Source organism: Sciurus vulgaris (assembly GCF_902686455.1).
Source record: "Sciurus vulgaris genome assembly, chromosome: 1".
Classification (NCBI taxonomy): domain Eukaryota; kingdom Metazoa; phylum Chordata; class Mammalia; order Rodentia; family Sciuridae; genus Sciurus; species Sciurus vulgaris.
Genome location: NC_136461.1, coordinates 190,250,585 through 190,268,766, shown reverse-complemented (window position 1 = coordinate 190,268,766; position 18,182 = coordinate 190,250,585). Strand labels below are relative to the sequence as shown.

Sequence of the window (18,182 nt, the reverse complement as noted above, 5' to 3'; positions counted from 1 at the left end):
TAGGGAAATAAAGCCTATTCCATGTTCTTGGTTGGTGTATTAAGACTCTCAACATCATAACAATATTGTCTTTCTAGGTTGAATGAACCTAATAAAAACACTAAGAGGTTTTTCTTAGAATTAATGCTTATTCTAAAGTACACATAGAAAATCAAGCAGGAAGAGTCAGGAATATTCTAAAAAAAAAATGTAAACACAATGGAGCCTCAAAAAAGAAATTTTGGCATTAATACTTAAAAGACAGGCAGATATGTGGAATAGAACATCCCAAATTAGACTCATTTGTATAAAGTAGCATGGGAATGGATGGATAAGGAAAATGAAATAATCAGCCTTTTGAAAAAGTAAGTCTAGGGCCATACCTCACAGTTCACAACAGGATAAATTCCACAAAGATCAAAGTTTTAAATGCAAAAATTGAAACAAAAACCCCAGAGTCAGGTTCCATGGTGCATGCCTATAATCCTAGCAGCTCGGGAGACTGAGGCAGGAGGATTGCAAGTTCAAAGCCAGCCTCAGAAACTCAGTGAGACACTGTCTCTAAATAAAATACAAAATAGGGCTGGAGATGTGGATCAGTGGTTAGGTGTACCTGAGTTTAATCCCTGGTACCTGCCCTCCTCCAAAAAAAAAAAAAAAAAAAAAAACCTCCAGAACTCTTCCTAATTTTGAGGTGGGAAGGACTTCCTAACTAGTCATAGAATCTAAAAAGATAAGTAAATTCAATTTTTTAAAAACTTCTTTTATAAAAAGTTTTTTTTTAAATGGGAAAACTATCATAAGCAGAGCCAAAAAAAATTTAAAAACAAAACAAGAACAACAAAAGACTGAAAAAATATGCTTACAATTTATATCATAAATAGCAAGTTTCTCTAACATGTAAATAGATAAATCCTACAAACTGGTGAACAGGGTAAAAAAGACATTCCATAAAATGATGAAAAAAATGGCAAATAACATAAAAAAGAACATGTAGCAAAAAAGAAAGTATAAGTGATTTATACATTTATGAAGAAATAGTCAAATTCAATCAAATTAGGAGAAATGTAAGGTAAAATTTTTACCTATTAAATCATCAAAGATCCAAAACTATAAAATGTACTGTGTTGGTCTCAGTCAAGATATGGTAACATAAAGTAGTACAATCCCCATGGAGGGCAATTCATCAAAACTTATCCAAATATATAAGCACATAGTTATTTCAAAAATGTATCCTAAGATACACTTGCACATTTGTGTAGGAGATTATTTGCTGCAGCCTAAGAGTGAGAAATTAAAAGCAGCATAAATGCTCTCACTAGAGAACAGGTTTAATAAATTATAGGATTTCCATGCAGTAGAATATCATGCACTATACAAAGCAAAAGGGAGAAATTTCTGTACAGACATGAATAAACATCAAGACACACTAAATGCAAAAAGCAAGAAACAAAATTGTGCATAATATACCACTATCAGTGCAAAAGGGGGGAATGAAAAAATATACACACACGTTTGCTTAAATATGCATAAAATATCTGGAAGGATACACAAAATTAGTAGTAAGTATCATTAACAACCACTGCTAGCAGAGATGGATTAGGTACCTAGTTAATAAGAATGGGAGGGAGAATGTTTACCAGAATGTCTTGTTTTATTTCTGAAATCTGAATGTATTATATATGCCAAAAATAAAATAAGAGATTTAAAGGATAATAAACAGAACCAAAGCAATGCCATTTTTTCACAGGGAATCTAAATCAGGGATTTAGGGATAATTGGGGAGATATTCTTTAACTCACTGAACTTATTTTCAAAATGTGTTTTTGCATTTTTCTTAGAAGAGTCCATGATTTTCATCAGACTCTTAAGCAGACAACAGACATCTAAAGACATCTAACATCTAAAGAACCACTTCTCTAAAATAAATGCTTGGAAATAAACCTTAGCAGATTGTACTGATGTCATTCTAACTTTATGGATTAATAATACAGAGGATGATTTGAAATGTGAATAGTTAAAAACATAATGTAGTTTTTTCTTCTTCTCAGAGAGGAATACTTTCCAAAATCCTCAGGATGCCTGAAACCAGGGATGGTGCAGACTCATATATATTTACATATGATACAGAATCCTATCAACACACACACACACACACACACACACACACACACACACACACACACACATTTTCCTACATATAGAAACCTGTGAGAGAGTTTAATTTAAAAATTAAGCACAGAACAAGATGAACAATAATAACTAATAGGGATGCCATTACCGAGCTAGTGAGCCTGCCGACCCCCACACCAAGGTCTGACGCCATCGCTGAGCCTGCCTGCCTGCCCCCCTACTGCTGAGGGACACTGCACTTGCCTCTGTGGTGACTCAGCACCCTTGCAGGGGCTCCCCAGCTTCTTTGGAGGCTGGTGCAGGCATTTTGAATGATTCCTAAGGGCGTGGCCATCATCATCGGAAGGGCGGCTCCCTTCCTGAGACACCTACAGGAGACTGGAGGCCCTTTGACGGGCTCAGGATTCAAGAAGAGGAGATATTGAGAGACTCGGGACAAACTCAGAGCCCCCAGGTGAGTCTCTCCCACTGGGTGAGGCTCCCCGGAAGGGGCAGTAGTCCTGGAATGCAGGGAACTTCGTGGAGTAGAGTGGCCCAGTGAGACTCCCCTGCTGGAGCTGTGAACCCAGACAACCGGCAGTATTATTGAAGAGGGCCACCTGCAAGAAGCTTCGGCGCAGAGCAAGGGTCCCAGTCCCCAGGGAATGCTGTAGAGGAGAGAGTCCCTCGCAGGGCCAGGCCCCCCAGACCAGGTGGTAGTTCTGGGCCCCAGGGAATGTCGCAGAGGAGGGCTGCCTAGCCCAGGTGGTAGTTCTGTACCGAAGGGAACATCTAGGAGGAGAGCTGCCCAGCGAGATGTCCCCACTGGATGAGTCTTCCCACCAGGTGAGGCTTTCCCACCAGGGTGGTAGAACCAGAGACAAAGGCTCAGACCAGCCATGCCCCAGCCTGCAGTCTAGTTCCCTTTTTGACTGACCATCGGTCAACAAGTGGAGGCGCCTCTTCCCACCAGCAGAAAATATACCCCACCTGAAGGCCACCACCTCTAGAGGTTCAGCTTCCTTGTATATCACTGCATTATCAAGTTCCTCCAAGACTTCAGGCTACTGAAGGCTAGGAGGAGAGTTAATGGAAATCTACAGGGACACTATAAGTCAATAGAGTTTCACTACTAGAGGGGTAGATGACCAATATGAGAAAACAAGGGAAGAAAATGTCCCAAACAAACCTAGATGCTACATCAATAAAATTCAATGACAGCATGGCAGAAGAAATGTCAGAAAGGGAGTTCAGAATGTACATAATTAAAATGATCAGAGAAGCAAATGATGAGATGAAAGAGCAAATGTAGGCATTAATGATCGCATCCCTCAACAGTTAGAAGAGGAAATGCGGGAAGCAAAAGATCATTTCAATAAAGAGAGATACTGAAAAAAAAAAAAGACAGAAATCCTTGAAATAAAGGAAACCATAAAACAAATTAAAAACTCCATAGAAAGCATAAACAATAGGATAGAACACATGGAAGACAGAACCTCCGACATTGAAGACAAAAGATTTAATCTTGAAAACAAAGCTGACCAAACAGAGAAGATGGTAAGAAATCATGAACAGAATCTACAAGAATTATGGGATATCATGAAAAGGCCAAATTTAAGAATTATTGGGATTAAGGGAGGCTTAGAGAAACAAACCAAAGGAATGAACAATCTATTCAATGAAATAATATCAGAAAATTTCCCAAATCTGAAGAATAAAATGGAAAATCACATACAAGAGGCTTATAGAACTCCAATTATACAAAACTACAATACACATACACCAAGGCACATTATAATGAAAATACCTAACATACAAAATAAAGACAGAATTTTAAAGGCTGTGAGAGAAAAGAATCAAATTACATTCAGGGGGAAACCAATACAGATATCAGCAGATCTTTCAACCCACACCCTAAAAGCTAGTAGGGCCTGGAATAACATTTTTCAAGCTCTGAAAGTAAACAGATGCCAACCAAGAATCTTATACCCAGCAAAACTTATCTTCAGATTTGAGGACGAAATAAAATCCTTCCATGATAAACAAAAGCTAAAAGAATTTACAAAAAGCCAGCACTACAGAACATTCTCAGCAAAATATTCCATGAGGAAGAGATGAAATACAATGATGTAAATCAGCAAAGGGAGGAACTACCCTAAAGGAATAGCCAAATAAAGGAGAAAACAAGTCATGTCAAAAAACAAAAATGAGTCAAATGACCAGGAATATGAATCATCTCAATAATAACCCTGAATGTTAATGGCCTGAACTCATCAATCAAAAGACACAGACTGACAGATTGGATTAAAAAGAAAGATCCAATAATATGCTGCCTGCAAGAGACTCATCTCATAGAAAGAATACCCCCAGACTGAAGGTGAAAAGATGGGAAAAAAAAAAAAAAACATGCACATGGACTCAGCAAAAATGTCGGACTATGCATCCTCATATCAAATAATGTGGACTTCAAGCCAAAGTTAGACACAAGGGATAAAGGACATTTCATACTTCTTAAGGGAAGCATAAATCAGCATGACATAACAATCATAAACATCTATGCCCCAAACAGTGGCTCATCTATGTACGTCAAACAAATCCTTCTCAATTCCAGAAATCAAATAGACCACAACACAATACTAGGTGATTTTAACACACCTCTCTCATCACTGGACAGATCTTCCAAACAAAAATTGAACAAAGAAACCATAGATTTCAATAACACAATCAATAATTTAGACTTAATGGACATATACAGAACACACCATCCAACAATGAGCGAATACACTTTTGTCTCAGCAGTACATGGATTCTTCTCTAAAATAAACCATATTCTATGCCACAAAGCTAATGTTAGCAAATACAAGAAGATATAGTACCTTGTATTCTATCAGATCATAATGGTTGAAATTAGAAATAAATGACAGAATAAAAAACAAACTACTCCAACACATGGAGATTAAATAATATGCTATTGAATGATGAATGGATAACAGAAGACATCAGGAGGGAAATAAAAAAAATTCTAAGAGGTAAACGAGAACAAAGATACATCATATCAAAATCTCTGGGACACTATGAAAGCAGTACTTAGAGGAAATTTTATTTCATGGAGCACATTCAATAAAAGAAGAAAAAAAATCAAAAAATAAATCACCTAACACTACAGCTCTAAGCCCTAGAAAAAGAAGAACAGAGCAACACCAAAAGTAGTAGAAGACAGGAAATAGTTAAAATCAGAGCTAAAATCAATGAAATAGAAACAAAAGACACAACAGAAAAAATTGACAAAATAGTTGGTTCTTTGAAAAAATAAACAAAATTGATAAACCCTTAGCCACAATAAAAAAGAGAAGGAGAGAGAAAACTCAAATTACTAAAATTTGGAATGAACAAGGAAATATCACAACAGACACGAGTGAAATACAAAACATAATTAGAAGCTATTCTGAAAATCTATACTCCAACAAAAGAGAAAATCTCAAAGACATCAACAGGTTTCTAGAGATATATGAATTACCTAAACTGAACCAGGAGGAATACAAAATTTAAATAGATCAATTTCAAGTAATGAAATAGAAGAAGTCATCAAAAGCCTACCAACAGAGCGATCCAAGATGGCGGACTAGAGGGTGACTGCATCTCCAGTCACCCCAGAACCCAGGATTCAAGAAGGGGAGGCATTGAGAGACTCGGACTAAAATAGAACCACGGGGTGAGTCTCCCCCACCCAGCGAAGCTCAGCTGGGCGGCAGGCCCAGATTTGAGTGGCTTATTAGAGTGGGACAGGGCAGATAGTGTCTCCCCCAGGCAGCTCTGTGCAGTCTGGCGGTGGGCTCCTCCCACAGGGACAGATCCTCCAGCCTCACGGAGCAGGCCCCCCAGTGAGAGCCCTTCTGCACAGAAGCAGCGTGGCCGGCTCCGGCCCGCCCCGCTGCCAGCTCCGGCCCGCCCGCAAGTTGCTTCAGTGACCAGCACAGGGCCCTAGGGACTTCCCCAAGCAGCCCAGCCCCCTCCGGCGGGAAGCGCCTCTCTAGGCTAGCTTCTCGGGGCAAACCGCCCAGTGAGGGCCTGTCTACACAGAGCCAGCCACAAGTCCCCAAGCCAGTGGAGACCTCCAACATACAACCAGCCTCTGGGACCAGGACTGGGCAGCAAGAGACCTCTCCAGGTCTCTCTCCCTGGAACCAGTAGCGGGCTAGGGGCAGCGTTCTTTAGAAGCACTGCATTATCAAATTAATCCAAGACTTCTGGCTACTGAAGGATGGTAGGTGATACAATGGAAATCTACAGGGTCACTATAAGCCAATAGAGGAAATCTACAATATCACAGAGTCCCACTGACATCTGACCAATATGAGAAAACAAGGGAAGAAAATGTCTGAAACAAACCTAGATACTATATCAATAAAACCCAATGACAGCACAGCAGAAGAAATGTCCGAAAGGGAGTTTCAAATGTACATAATTAAAACAATCAAGGAAGGAAACGAGGAGATGAAAGAACAAATGCAGGCATTAAATGAACTCACTAATCAACAGTTAAAAGAGCAAATAAGGGAAGCAAAAGAGCATTTCAATAAAGAGTTAGAGATACTGAAAAAAAAAAAACAAACGGAAATCCTTGAAATGAAGGAAACAATAAACCAAGTTAAAAACGCCATAGAAAGCATAAACAATAGGATAGATCACCTGGAAGACAGAACCTCAGATATTGAAGACAAAATATTTAATCTTGAAAACAAGGTTGACCAAACAGAGAAGATGGTAAGAAATCATGAACAGAATCTACAAGAATTATGGGATATCATGAAGAGGCCAAATTTAAGAATTATTGGGATTGAAGAAGGCTTAGAGAAACAAACCAAAGGAATGAACAATCTATTCAATGAAATAATATCAGAAAATTTTCCAAATCTGAAGAATGAAATGGAAAACCAAGTACAAGAGGCTTATAGGACTCCAAATATGCAAAATTACAACAGACCTACACCAAGGCACATTATTATGAAAATACCTAACATTCAAAATAAAGACAGAATTTTAAAGGCCACGAGAGAAAAGAATCAGATTACGTTCAGGGGGAAACCAATAAGAATATCAGCAGATTTTTCAATCCAGACCCTAAAAGCTAGAAGGGCCTGGGACAACATTTACCAAGCCCTGAAAGAAAATGGATGCCAACCAAGAATTTTATACCCAGCAAAACTTACTTTCAGATTTGACGATGACATAAGATCCTTCCATGATAAACAAAAGCTAAAGGAATTTACAAAAAGAAAGCCGGCATTACAGAACATTCTCAGCAAAATATTCCATGAGGAAGAGATGAAAAACAACGATGTAAACCAGCAACGGGAGGAACTACCCTAAAGGAATAGCCAAATAAAGAAGAAACCAAATCATGTCAAAAAACAAAAATGAGTCCAATGACTAGGAATACAAATCATATCACAATAATAACTAAGAATGTTAATGGCCTGAACTCATCAATCAAAAGACATAGACTGGCAGATTGGATTAAAAAGAAAAATCCAACAATATGCTGCCTGCAGGAGACCCATCTCATGGAAAGAGATACCCATAGACTAAAGGTGAAAGGATGGGAAAAAACATACCATGCACACGGACACAGCAAAAAAGCTGGAGTATCCATCCTCATTTCAGATAATGTGGCCTTCAAGCCAAAACTAGTCAGAAGGGATAAAGAAGGACATTACATACTGCTCAAGGGAAGCATAAATCAGCAAGACATAACAATCATAAATATCTATGCCCCGAACACTGGCTCATCAATGTACGTCAAACAAATCCTTCTCAATTCCAGGAATCAAATAGACCACAACACAATAATACTAGGTGATTTTTAACATACCTCTCTCATCTCTGGATAGATTGTCCAAACAAAAATTGAATAAAGAAACCATAGATCTCAATAACACAATCAACAATTTAGACTTAACCGACTTATATAGAATATACCATCCAACAAAGAACGAATACACTTTCTTCTCAGCAGCACATGGATCCTTCTCTAAAATAGACCATGTTTTATGCCACAAAGCTACTGTTAGCAAATACAAGAAGATAGAGATACTACCTTGTACTCTATCAGATCATAATGGACTGAAATTAGAAATGACAGAATAAAAAACAGAAACTTCTCCAATACTTGGAGATTAAATAATACATTATTATATGACGAATGGATAACAGAAGACATCAGGAGGGAAATTAAAAAATTCTTAGAAGTAAATGTGAACAAAGACACATCATATCAAAATCTCTGGGACACTAAGAAAGCAGTACTGAGAGGAAGATTTATTTCATGGGGCGCATTCAACAAGGGAAGTAGAAATCAACAAACAAACGATTTAACATTACAGCTCAAAGCCCTAGAAAAAGAAGAGCAGACCAACACCAAAAGTAGTAGAAGACAGGAAATAGTTAAAATCAGAGCTGAAATCAATGAAATTGAAACAAAAGAAACAATCGGAAAAATTAACAAAATAAATAGTTGGTTCTTTGAAAAAATAAACAAAATTGATAAACCCTTAGCCACGCTAACAAAGAGAAACAGGGAGAAAACTCAAATTGCTAAAATTCGGAATGAACAAAGAAATATCACAACAGACACAAGTGAAATACAAAAGATAATTAGAAGCTATTTTGAAAATCTATACTCCAACAAAACAGAAAACCTCGAAGACATCAACAAGTTTCTAGAGACATATGAATTACCTAAACTGAACGAGGAAGACATACACAACTTAAATAAATCAATTTCAAGCAATGAAATAGAAGTGGTCATCAAAAGCCTACCAACAAAGAAAAGTCTGGGACCAGATGGGTTCTCAGCCGAGTTCTACAAAACCTTTAAAGAAAAGCTCATTCCAATACTTCTCAAAGTATTCCATAAAATAGAAGAGGAGGGAACCCTTCCAAACTCATTCTATGAAGCCAATATCACCCTGATACCTAAACCAGACAGAGACACATTGAGGAAAGAAAATTTCAGACCAATATCCTTAATGAACATCGACGCAAAAATTCTCAACAAAATTTTAGCAAATCGAATACAAAAATATATTAAAAAGATAGTGCACCACAATCAAGTGGGTTTTATCTCAGGGATGCAAGGTTGGTTCAACATCCGAAAATCAATAAATGTCATTCACCATATCAACAGACTAAAAGTTAAGAATCACATGATTATTTCAATAGATGCAGAAAAAGCATTTGATAAATACAGCATCCCTTCATGCTCAAAACACTAGAAAAAATTGGGGTAGTGGGATCATTCCTTAACACTGTGAAGGCCATCTACGCTAAGCCCATGGCCAATATCATTCTAAATGGTGAAAAACTGAAAGCATTCCCCCTAAAAACTGGAACAAGGCAGGGATGCCCTCTTTCACCACTTCTATTCAACATCGTCCTTGAGACTCTAGCCAGAGCAATTAGACAAACCAAAGAAATTGAAGGGATACGAATTGGAAAAGAGGAACTCAAACTATCCCTGTTCGCTGATGACATGATTATGTATTTAGAGGAACCTGGAAATTCCACCAGAAAACTCTTAGAACTCATAAGTGAATTCAGTAAAGTAGCAGGTTATAAGATCAATGCTCATAAATCCAATGCATTTCTATATATATAATCTTCAGAAAGAGAAATTAGGAAAATTAGGAAAACTACCCCATTCACAATAGCACAATAGCACCAAAAAAAATAAAATACTTGGGAATCAATCTCACAAAAGAGGTGAAAGACCTCTACAATGAGAACTACAGAACACTAAAGAAAGAAATTAAAGAAAACCTTAGAAGATGGAAAGATCTCCCATGTTCATGGATAGGAAGAATTAATATTGTCAAAATGGCCATACTACCAAAAGTGCTATATAGATTCAATGCAATTCCAATTAAAATCCCAATGATGTACCTCACAGAAATAGAGCAAGCAATTATGAAATTCATCTGGAAGAATAAGAAACCCAGAATAGCTAAAGCAATCCTCAGTAGAAAGAGCGAAGTAGGGGGTATCGCAATACCAGATCTTCAACTGTATTACAAAGCAATAGTAACAAAAAGGCATGGTATTGGTACCAAAATAGACAGGTAGATCAATGGTACAGAATAGAGGACACGGACACAAACCCAAATAAATACAATTTTCTCATACTACACAAAGGGGCCAAAAATATGCAATGGAGAAAAGATAGCTTCTTCAACAAATAGTGCTGGGAAAACTGGAAAACCATATGTAACAGAATGAAATTAAACCCTATCTCTCACCCTGCACAAAACTCAACTCACAATGGATCAAGGACCTCGGAATCAGACCAGAGACCCTGCATCTTATAGAAGAAAAAGTAGGTCCAAACCTTCCACTTGTTGGCTTAGGAGCAGACTTCCTTAACAGGACTCCCATAGCCCAAGAAATAAAAGCAAGAATCAACAACTGGGATAGATTCAAACTGAAAAGCTTTCTCTCAGCAAAGGAAACTATCAGTAATGTGAAGAGAGAGCCTACAGAGTGGGAGAATATCTTTGCCACTCATACTTCAGATAGAGCGCTAATATCCCGAATTTATAAAGAACTCAAAAAACTCTACACCAAGAATACAAATAATCCAATCGACAAATGGGCTAAGGAAATGAACAGACACTTCACAGAAGAAGATGTACAAGCAATCAACAGATATATGAAAACATGTTCAACATCTCTAGTAATAACAGAAATGCAAATCAAAACTACCCTAAGATTTCACCTCACACCAATTAGAATGACGATTATCAAGAACACAAGCAACAATAGGTGTTGGCAAGGATGTGGGGGAAAAAGGTACACTCATACATTGCTGGTGGGGTTGCAAATTAGTGCAGCCACTCTGGAAAGCAGTATGGAGATTTCTCAGAAAGCTTGGAATGGAACCACCATTTGACCCAGCTACCCCACTCCTTGGCCTATACCCAAAGGACTTAAAATCAGCATACTACAGAGATACAGCCACATCAATGTTCATAGCTACTCAATTCACTATAGGCAGATTGTAGAACCAACCCAGATGCCCTTCAATTGATGAATGGATAAAGAAACTGTGGCATATATATACAATGGAATATTACTCTGCCATGAGGAATGACAAAATTATGGCATTTGCAGGCAAATGGATGAAATTGGAGGATATCATGCTAAGTGAGATAAGCCAATCTCAAAAAACTAAAGGACGAATGATCTCGCTGATAAGCGGATGAGGATATATGGGGGGGCGGTAGGAGGGGTTAGTGTTAGGGTTAGGGTTAGGTTTAGGGTTAGGGATAAGGAGGGTGGTAAGAATGGAGGAAGAAAGGAATGTATAGAGGGAAAAGAGGGGTGGGGGGAGGGGGGAAGGGAAAAAATAACAGAATGAAACAACATTGCCCTATGTAAATTTATGATTTTTAATTAAAATAAAAAATAAATAAATAAAAGATAAAAAGGGAAGAAGAAAAAAAAAAAAAAAAAAAGCCTACCAACAAAGAAAAGTCCGGGACCAGATGGGTTCTCTACAACATCTTTAAAGAACAGCTCATTCCAATACTCCTCAAAGTATTTCATGAAATAGGAGGGAACCCTTCCAAACTCATTCTATGAAGCCAATATCACCCTGATACCTAAACCAGACAGAGACACATTGAGGAAAGAAAATTTCAGACCAATATCCTTAATGAACATCGATGCAAAAATTCTCAACAAAATTTTAGCAAATCCAATACAAAAATATATTAAAAAGATAGTGCACCACGATCAAGTGGATTTTATCCCAGGGTTGCAACATCTGGAAATCAATAAATGTAATTCACCATATCAACAGACTTAAAGTCAAGAATCACACGATTATTTTGATAGATGTAGAAAAAGCATTTGATAAAATACAGCATCCCTTCATGCTCAAAACACTAGAAAAAATAGGGATAGCGCTAACATTCCTTAACATTGTGAAGGCCATCTATGCTAAGCCCATGGACAATATCATTCTAAATGGTGAAAAACTGAAAGCATTCCCCCTAAAAACTGGAACAAGGCAGGGATGCCCTCTTTCACCACTTCTATTCAACATCGTCCTTGAGACTCTAGCCAGAGCAATTAGACAAACCAAAAAAATTAAAGGGATACGAATTGGAAAAGAAGAACTCAAACTATCCCTATTTGCTGATGACATGATTATATATTTAGAGGAACTGGGAAATCAACCAGAAAACTTTTAGAACTCATAAGTGAATTCAGTAAAGTAGCAGGATATAAGATCAATGCTCATAAATCTAATGCATTTTTATACATAAGTGATGAATCTTCAGAAAGAGAAGTTAGGAAAACTACCCCATTCACAACAGCCTCAAAAAAAAAAAAAAATACTTGGGAATCAATCTAACAAAAGAGGTGAAAGACCTCTACAATGAGAACTACAGAACACTAAAGAAAGAAATTAAAGAAAACCTTAGAAGATGGAAAGATCTCCCATGTTCTTGGATAGGCAGAATTAATATTGTCAAAATGGCCATACTACCAAAAGTGCTATACAGATTCAACGCAATTCCAATTAAAATCCCAATGATGTACCTCACAGAAATAGAGCAAGCAATCATGAAATTCATCTGGAAGAATAAGAAACCCAGAATAGCTAAAGCAATCCTTAGCAGGCAGAGTGAAGCAGGGGGTATCGCAATACCAGACCTTCAACTATACTGCAAAGCAATAGTAAAAAAAATGGCATGGTATTGGCACCAAAATAGACAGGTAGATCAATGGTACAGAATAGAGGACATGGACACAAACCCAAATAAATACAATTTTCTCATATTAGACAAAGGGGCCAAAAATATGCAATGGAGAAAAGATAGTCTCTTCAACAAATGGTGCTGAGAAAACTGGAAATCCATATGCCGCAGAATGAAACTAAACCCCTATCTCTCACCCTGCACAAAAATTAACTCAAAATGGATCAAAGACCTTGGAATCTGACCAGCGAACCTGCATCTTACAGGAAGAAAAAGTAGGTCCAAATCTTCAACATGCCGGCTTAGGATCACACTTCCTTAACAGGACTCCCATAGCACAAGAAATAAAAGCAAGACTCAATAACTGGGATAGATTCAAACTAAAAAGCTTTCTGTCAGCAAAGGAAACTATTGGCAATGTGAAGACAGAGCCTACAGAGTGGGAGAATATCTTTGCCACTCATACTTCAGATAGAGCACTAATTTCCAGACTATATAAAGAACTCAAAAAACTCTACACCAAGAATGCAAATAATCCAATCAACAGATAGGCTACGGAAATGAACAGACACTTCACAGAAGAAGATGTACAAGCAATCAACAGATATATGGAAAAATGTTCAACATCTCTAGTAATAAGAGAAATGCAAATCAAAACTACACTAAGATTCCATCTTGCCCCAATTAGAATGTCGATTATCAAGAATACAAACAATAGGTGTTGGAGAGGATGTGGGGAAAAAGGTACACTCATACATTGCTGGTGGGGCTGCAAATTAGTGCAGCCCCTCTGGAAAGCAGTGTGGAGATTCCTTAGAAAACTGGAATGGAACTACCATTTGACCCAGCTATCCCACTCCTTGGCCTATATCCAAAGGACTTAAAATCAGCATACTACAGAGATATAGCCACATCAATGTTCATAGCCGCTCAATTCACAATAGCCAGATTGTGCAACCAACCTAGATGCCCTTTGATTGATGAATGGATAAAGAAACTGTGATATATATATATATATATATACACACACACACACACACACACACAATGGAATATTACTCAGCCATAAATAAGAATAAAATTAAGGTATCTGCAGGCAAATGGATGAAATTGGAGAATATCACGCTAAGTGAGATAAGCCAATCTCAAAAAACCAAAGGGCAAATCATCTCGCTGATAAGCGGATGATGACACATAAATAGGGGTGGGAGGGGGGCAAGAAGGGAGGAAGAAGGGACTGTATAGAGGGAAAAGAGGGATGAGAGGGATGGGGGGAAGGAAAAAAATAACAGGATGAATCAAAAACTATTACCCTATGTAAATGTATGATTACACAAATGGTATGCCTCTACTTCATGTACAAACAGACAAACAACATGTATCCCATTTGTTTACAATAAAAATAAATTTAAAAATTAAAGTGTCAATTAGAGAAACACAAAAAATAAGAATAAAAAACTAATAGTAAAATAGAACAATTATAACAATATACTGTAATAAATATTCTGTAAATGTGGTCTCTTTTATGGTGTGGATCTGAATGTCCCCCAATGGTTACCTGCTAAAGCCCAGGTTGCCAGCCTGTGGCACTATTAGAGTGTGGTACCACCTTTAGAGGTGGGATCTATCTAGAGGAAGTAGGTCATGAGGGTGGACCCAGGAAGGGTATATTTTGTGGCCTTCCTGTCTTGTGTATTTTCTTTGCTTCCTGGCTGCCATGAATTGAGCAGCTATTCTCAGTTACATGCTACCTCACCACAGGCCCAGAATCAACGGACTGAAAGCAACCGTGGCCTGAAACCTCTCAAACCATGAGCCATCATAAATCTTTCTCCTCTAAGTTAATTTTCTCAGAAATTTTGCCACAACAATGGAAAGCTAACACTCCCTCTATTTCTCAAAAGAGCTGGTTAACATTTTTGGACCATGGTTGACCATGGGTAACTGAAAATGTTGGTAAAGAGAGATACTGTATTAATAAGTAATCAGGTGATATGTAGTTAAGAGCATTCTATTGTTTTCACCTCTTCTTACACTGTTTTGGAAAGGAAGGGGCACATTGTTGTTGACTTTTTGGTCAACTGCAATGTGCTCCATAGGGCCTTAGGTAAGTCAGACCATGCAGATAATAACCCTAGCCTCCTAGCAATTAGCTTTGAATATAGGTCCACATGTAAGCTAGTAATTGATAACACATTTTGAAAGAGTTTAGTTCTGTGTAGGTATAACATGAATTATATCTCTTTTAATAATATAGACAATTTGATAGCAAATTTGTAATATAAGGAAGTAACAGGAAGTTACTTCTTTTTAAAGTTCATTTTCCCTAACTATAAAATAGATAAAAATATTTCTTGAAAATGTCTCTACAATTCTATACTTCACCAAGAAAAGTACTTGATAGATGATAGCTATTTCTTCTCCTGGCCCTAATTTAGTACTTTACATATAGCAGGTTAAAAATCAAGAAACACATTATATGCTAAATTCTAAGACATCATTTAATTCACATCTTAACCATTTTAGATATGAATCTATTCATTTTTAAAATAACTGTTAAATAGTTTTGATCTTGAATTTTCTTTGTATTATATTTCACATTGACTTATTGATAAAGATCTTCAAAGACTTCTACAAAGCTGGGCATAGTGGCCTCTCATCCTCTAATCCCAGTGACTGGAGGTTCTGACTCAAACAAAAAATAAAAGGGACTAGGGTGTGGATCAGTGGTAAAGTGCTCCAGGGTTTACTCCTCAGTATAAAAAAAAAAAAAAAAAAAAAAAAAAAAATTTTCACAAAAATGAGTTCCTCATAAAATTAGAAGAAAAACTCTTAACCATTAAAAAAAAAAAAAAAAAGGCAATAAAATACTTGGTAGGCACTCATAGAAATAAAACTTTGAAACTCTCAAGACCTGGCTTCAAATTTACCACTGACTAGCTTTGGGTATGTCAGTTTACCTCTCTGAACGACAGAATCTTCATCTGTTAACCAAGAATGATATCTGCATCTCATAGCATGTAGATAAGCAAGCATTACAAATGGGTCAGCCAGGGCATGGGGATGTAGCTCAATGGTAGAGCACTTGCCTAGGATGTGTGAAACCCTGGGTTCAATGTCTGGCAAAGAAAAAAAAAAAACAAAACAAAACAAAAATTAAAATAAAAATAAAAAAAGTTATCCAGTTATCCAAAAGGTGCTAAGATAATGGGATACCTAAATGCAAAACAATGACTTTAAACTCATACCTATTACCATAACCCTTCCCCCCAAATTAACCTAATATAGGTTTTAAACCTAACTATATAAAAACTAGAACTACAAAACGTCTAGAAGAAAGCATTGGAGAAAATATTGGCACTTTGGGCAAGGTAAAAGTTTCCTAGGTATGACACCAAAAGCAAGCTCTGAAAGGAACAAATCAATGAGAAGAATTCCGTCAGTTAAAAATGTCTGTTCCTCAAAAGATAATGTGAAGGGAATGAAGACAAGCCACAGACTAGTAGAAATATCTGCAAAGCCACAAGATATACAATATTAAATGTGGACGAGGATGAGGAATAACCAGGACCCTTGAATGTTGCAAATTGAAATATAAATAGGTCAGCTACTTTGGCCTTTTTAAAAATGTTAAACAGAGATATAACATAGGATCCCACAATTACACTCCTAAAATATCTATTCAGGAAGAAGTGAAACATGCACACAAAGGTTTGTAAGCAAATATCCATAGCAGCATTATTTACAATGGCCCCAAAGGGGAAACAACCCAAATGTCCATCAACAGAACAAACTGACATATTCATACAATAAACCACCACTCGGGCGATAAAAGGGAGCGCTGTGACAAAGAACCCAGACAAAAGACGTCCACATATGGTATGATTCCATTTATACAATCCTAGAAAATACAAATTAATTTACTATGTCAGAAAACAGTGGCTACTGTACGAGGAAAGAGGATGGGAGACAAAGATTTCACAGGGGCACGAAGAAACTTTTAAGGGTGGGATCTTCACTATTTTGACTGTGGTGATGGTTTCACCAATGTATTGATTTAGTCAACACTTGAACATAGTCTTACTGTATATTATTTATGCCAAGAAAGGGGAGGGACTTTTTTTTTTATTGTTTAGCAAAATGTGAATTCTTCAACTCTTTAAACTACCCCCCTCTCCACAGAAAAAAATTCTGCTGGGAAAAATTTTCAAATAATCTAAAGAGGAAAGTGAAGTGCGGCCCACCTTGTCTCGAAAGGTATGGGATTTATACGGTAATCAGAGACCTGGGTCAAATCTAGAAAATGCGGCTTCGATCTTCCAGAAATCCGGTCATTCCTACAGACATCTGGGGCTGGCACATCCTTGGGGGGCACTTCTGAGTGTACATGGGGCGACCACACTTGCGGTTTGCCCAGGGCAGCGCCACTGACGCCCGGTCTTTCACAGAAGCACCCCGCGAGCTGCTCGGGCGCTCACCTGCATGTTCCGGAGGAGCTGGAAGATCTCCATCGTGCGGTACACGATGTCCTGCACGGTCTCCTGCCCGATTCTGCAAAGCGACGCCGTGTTGACCTCCCGGGCGGCCTGCTGCGCCTGGGGCCCGGCGAAGGGCCCCGGCGCCATCCCCGAGGCGGCCAATGGAGGGGTGGACATGACGCGGCTGCGGCCCTCGGCCCGCAGGTGCACAAAGGCAGGCGTCAGGGGATCGGCCCGGAATGGGGCCGCTACAGGCCTCTCCGTGGGTAGGAGCCTGAAAGCCCCGGGCCGGCGATTTCAAAACAACCGGCGCCACTTCCGCCCACCGTGACGCCACACGTCATAAAAACGTCACGGGCACACCGCCCACTCAGAAGGCCTGGGAACCTGTCTCCATGTGCAGCGGGACGGGATTGGACCGCACGCCCGGGAGGGTGAGACGGAAGGGTTAAGTAGCCAATCGCCAGCAGCGCTCTGGCCGGAGGGGGCGGTACTCGTGTTGGAGGTGGAGTAGAACTGCCCACAGTTGTTACCTAGAGTCAGGCCTTTGTTGGAATTTTAGGTGGATCCTTTAGTTTGTGTTGAATTCCTTGCTCAGCATTTTCTCACGACAAACCAATGAGTTTTATGGTCTTATTGTCATTTTACGGCGAGGAAGTGGGCTCAAATTGGCTACTCGTTAACTGTCCGCCCACAGCATGTTCTGGCAACCTTCAGTAGGAGCAAAATTTCTGGTCTTCGTGCGTCACTGCGACATGATACCGACCTCTCGGATTGCTTTTGGCCCGTAAGCCAATGCTTTCCAGATCAAAGTAAAAAGAAAAAAAAAAAAAAAAAAAAAAGAGCTCGATAT

The 18,182-nt window shown here is 38.4% G+C and overlaps 1 protein-coding gene across 1 annotated transcript in view; it reads right to left on the bottom strand.

The window, feature by feature from the left end:
* MED30 (mediator complex subunit 30) overlaps positions 1-17,665 on the bottom strand; it is a 28,391-nt gene extending 10,726 nt beyond the window's left edge. Inside the window, exon 1 of the mRNA XM_079142878.1 lies at positions 17,330-17,665. Coding sequence (XP_078999004.1) covers positions 17,330-17,506 — 177 coding nt within the window. The 5' untranslated portion in view covers positions 17,507-17,665. The remainder of the gene's footprint in view (positions 1-17,329) is intronic.
* Positions 17,666-18,182: the final 517 nt, after the last annotated feature.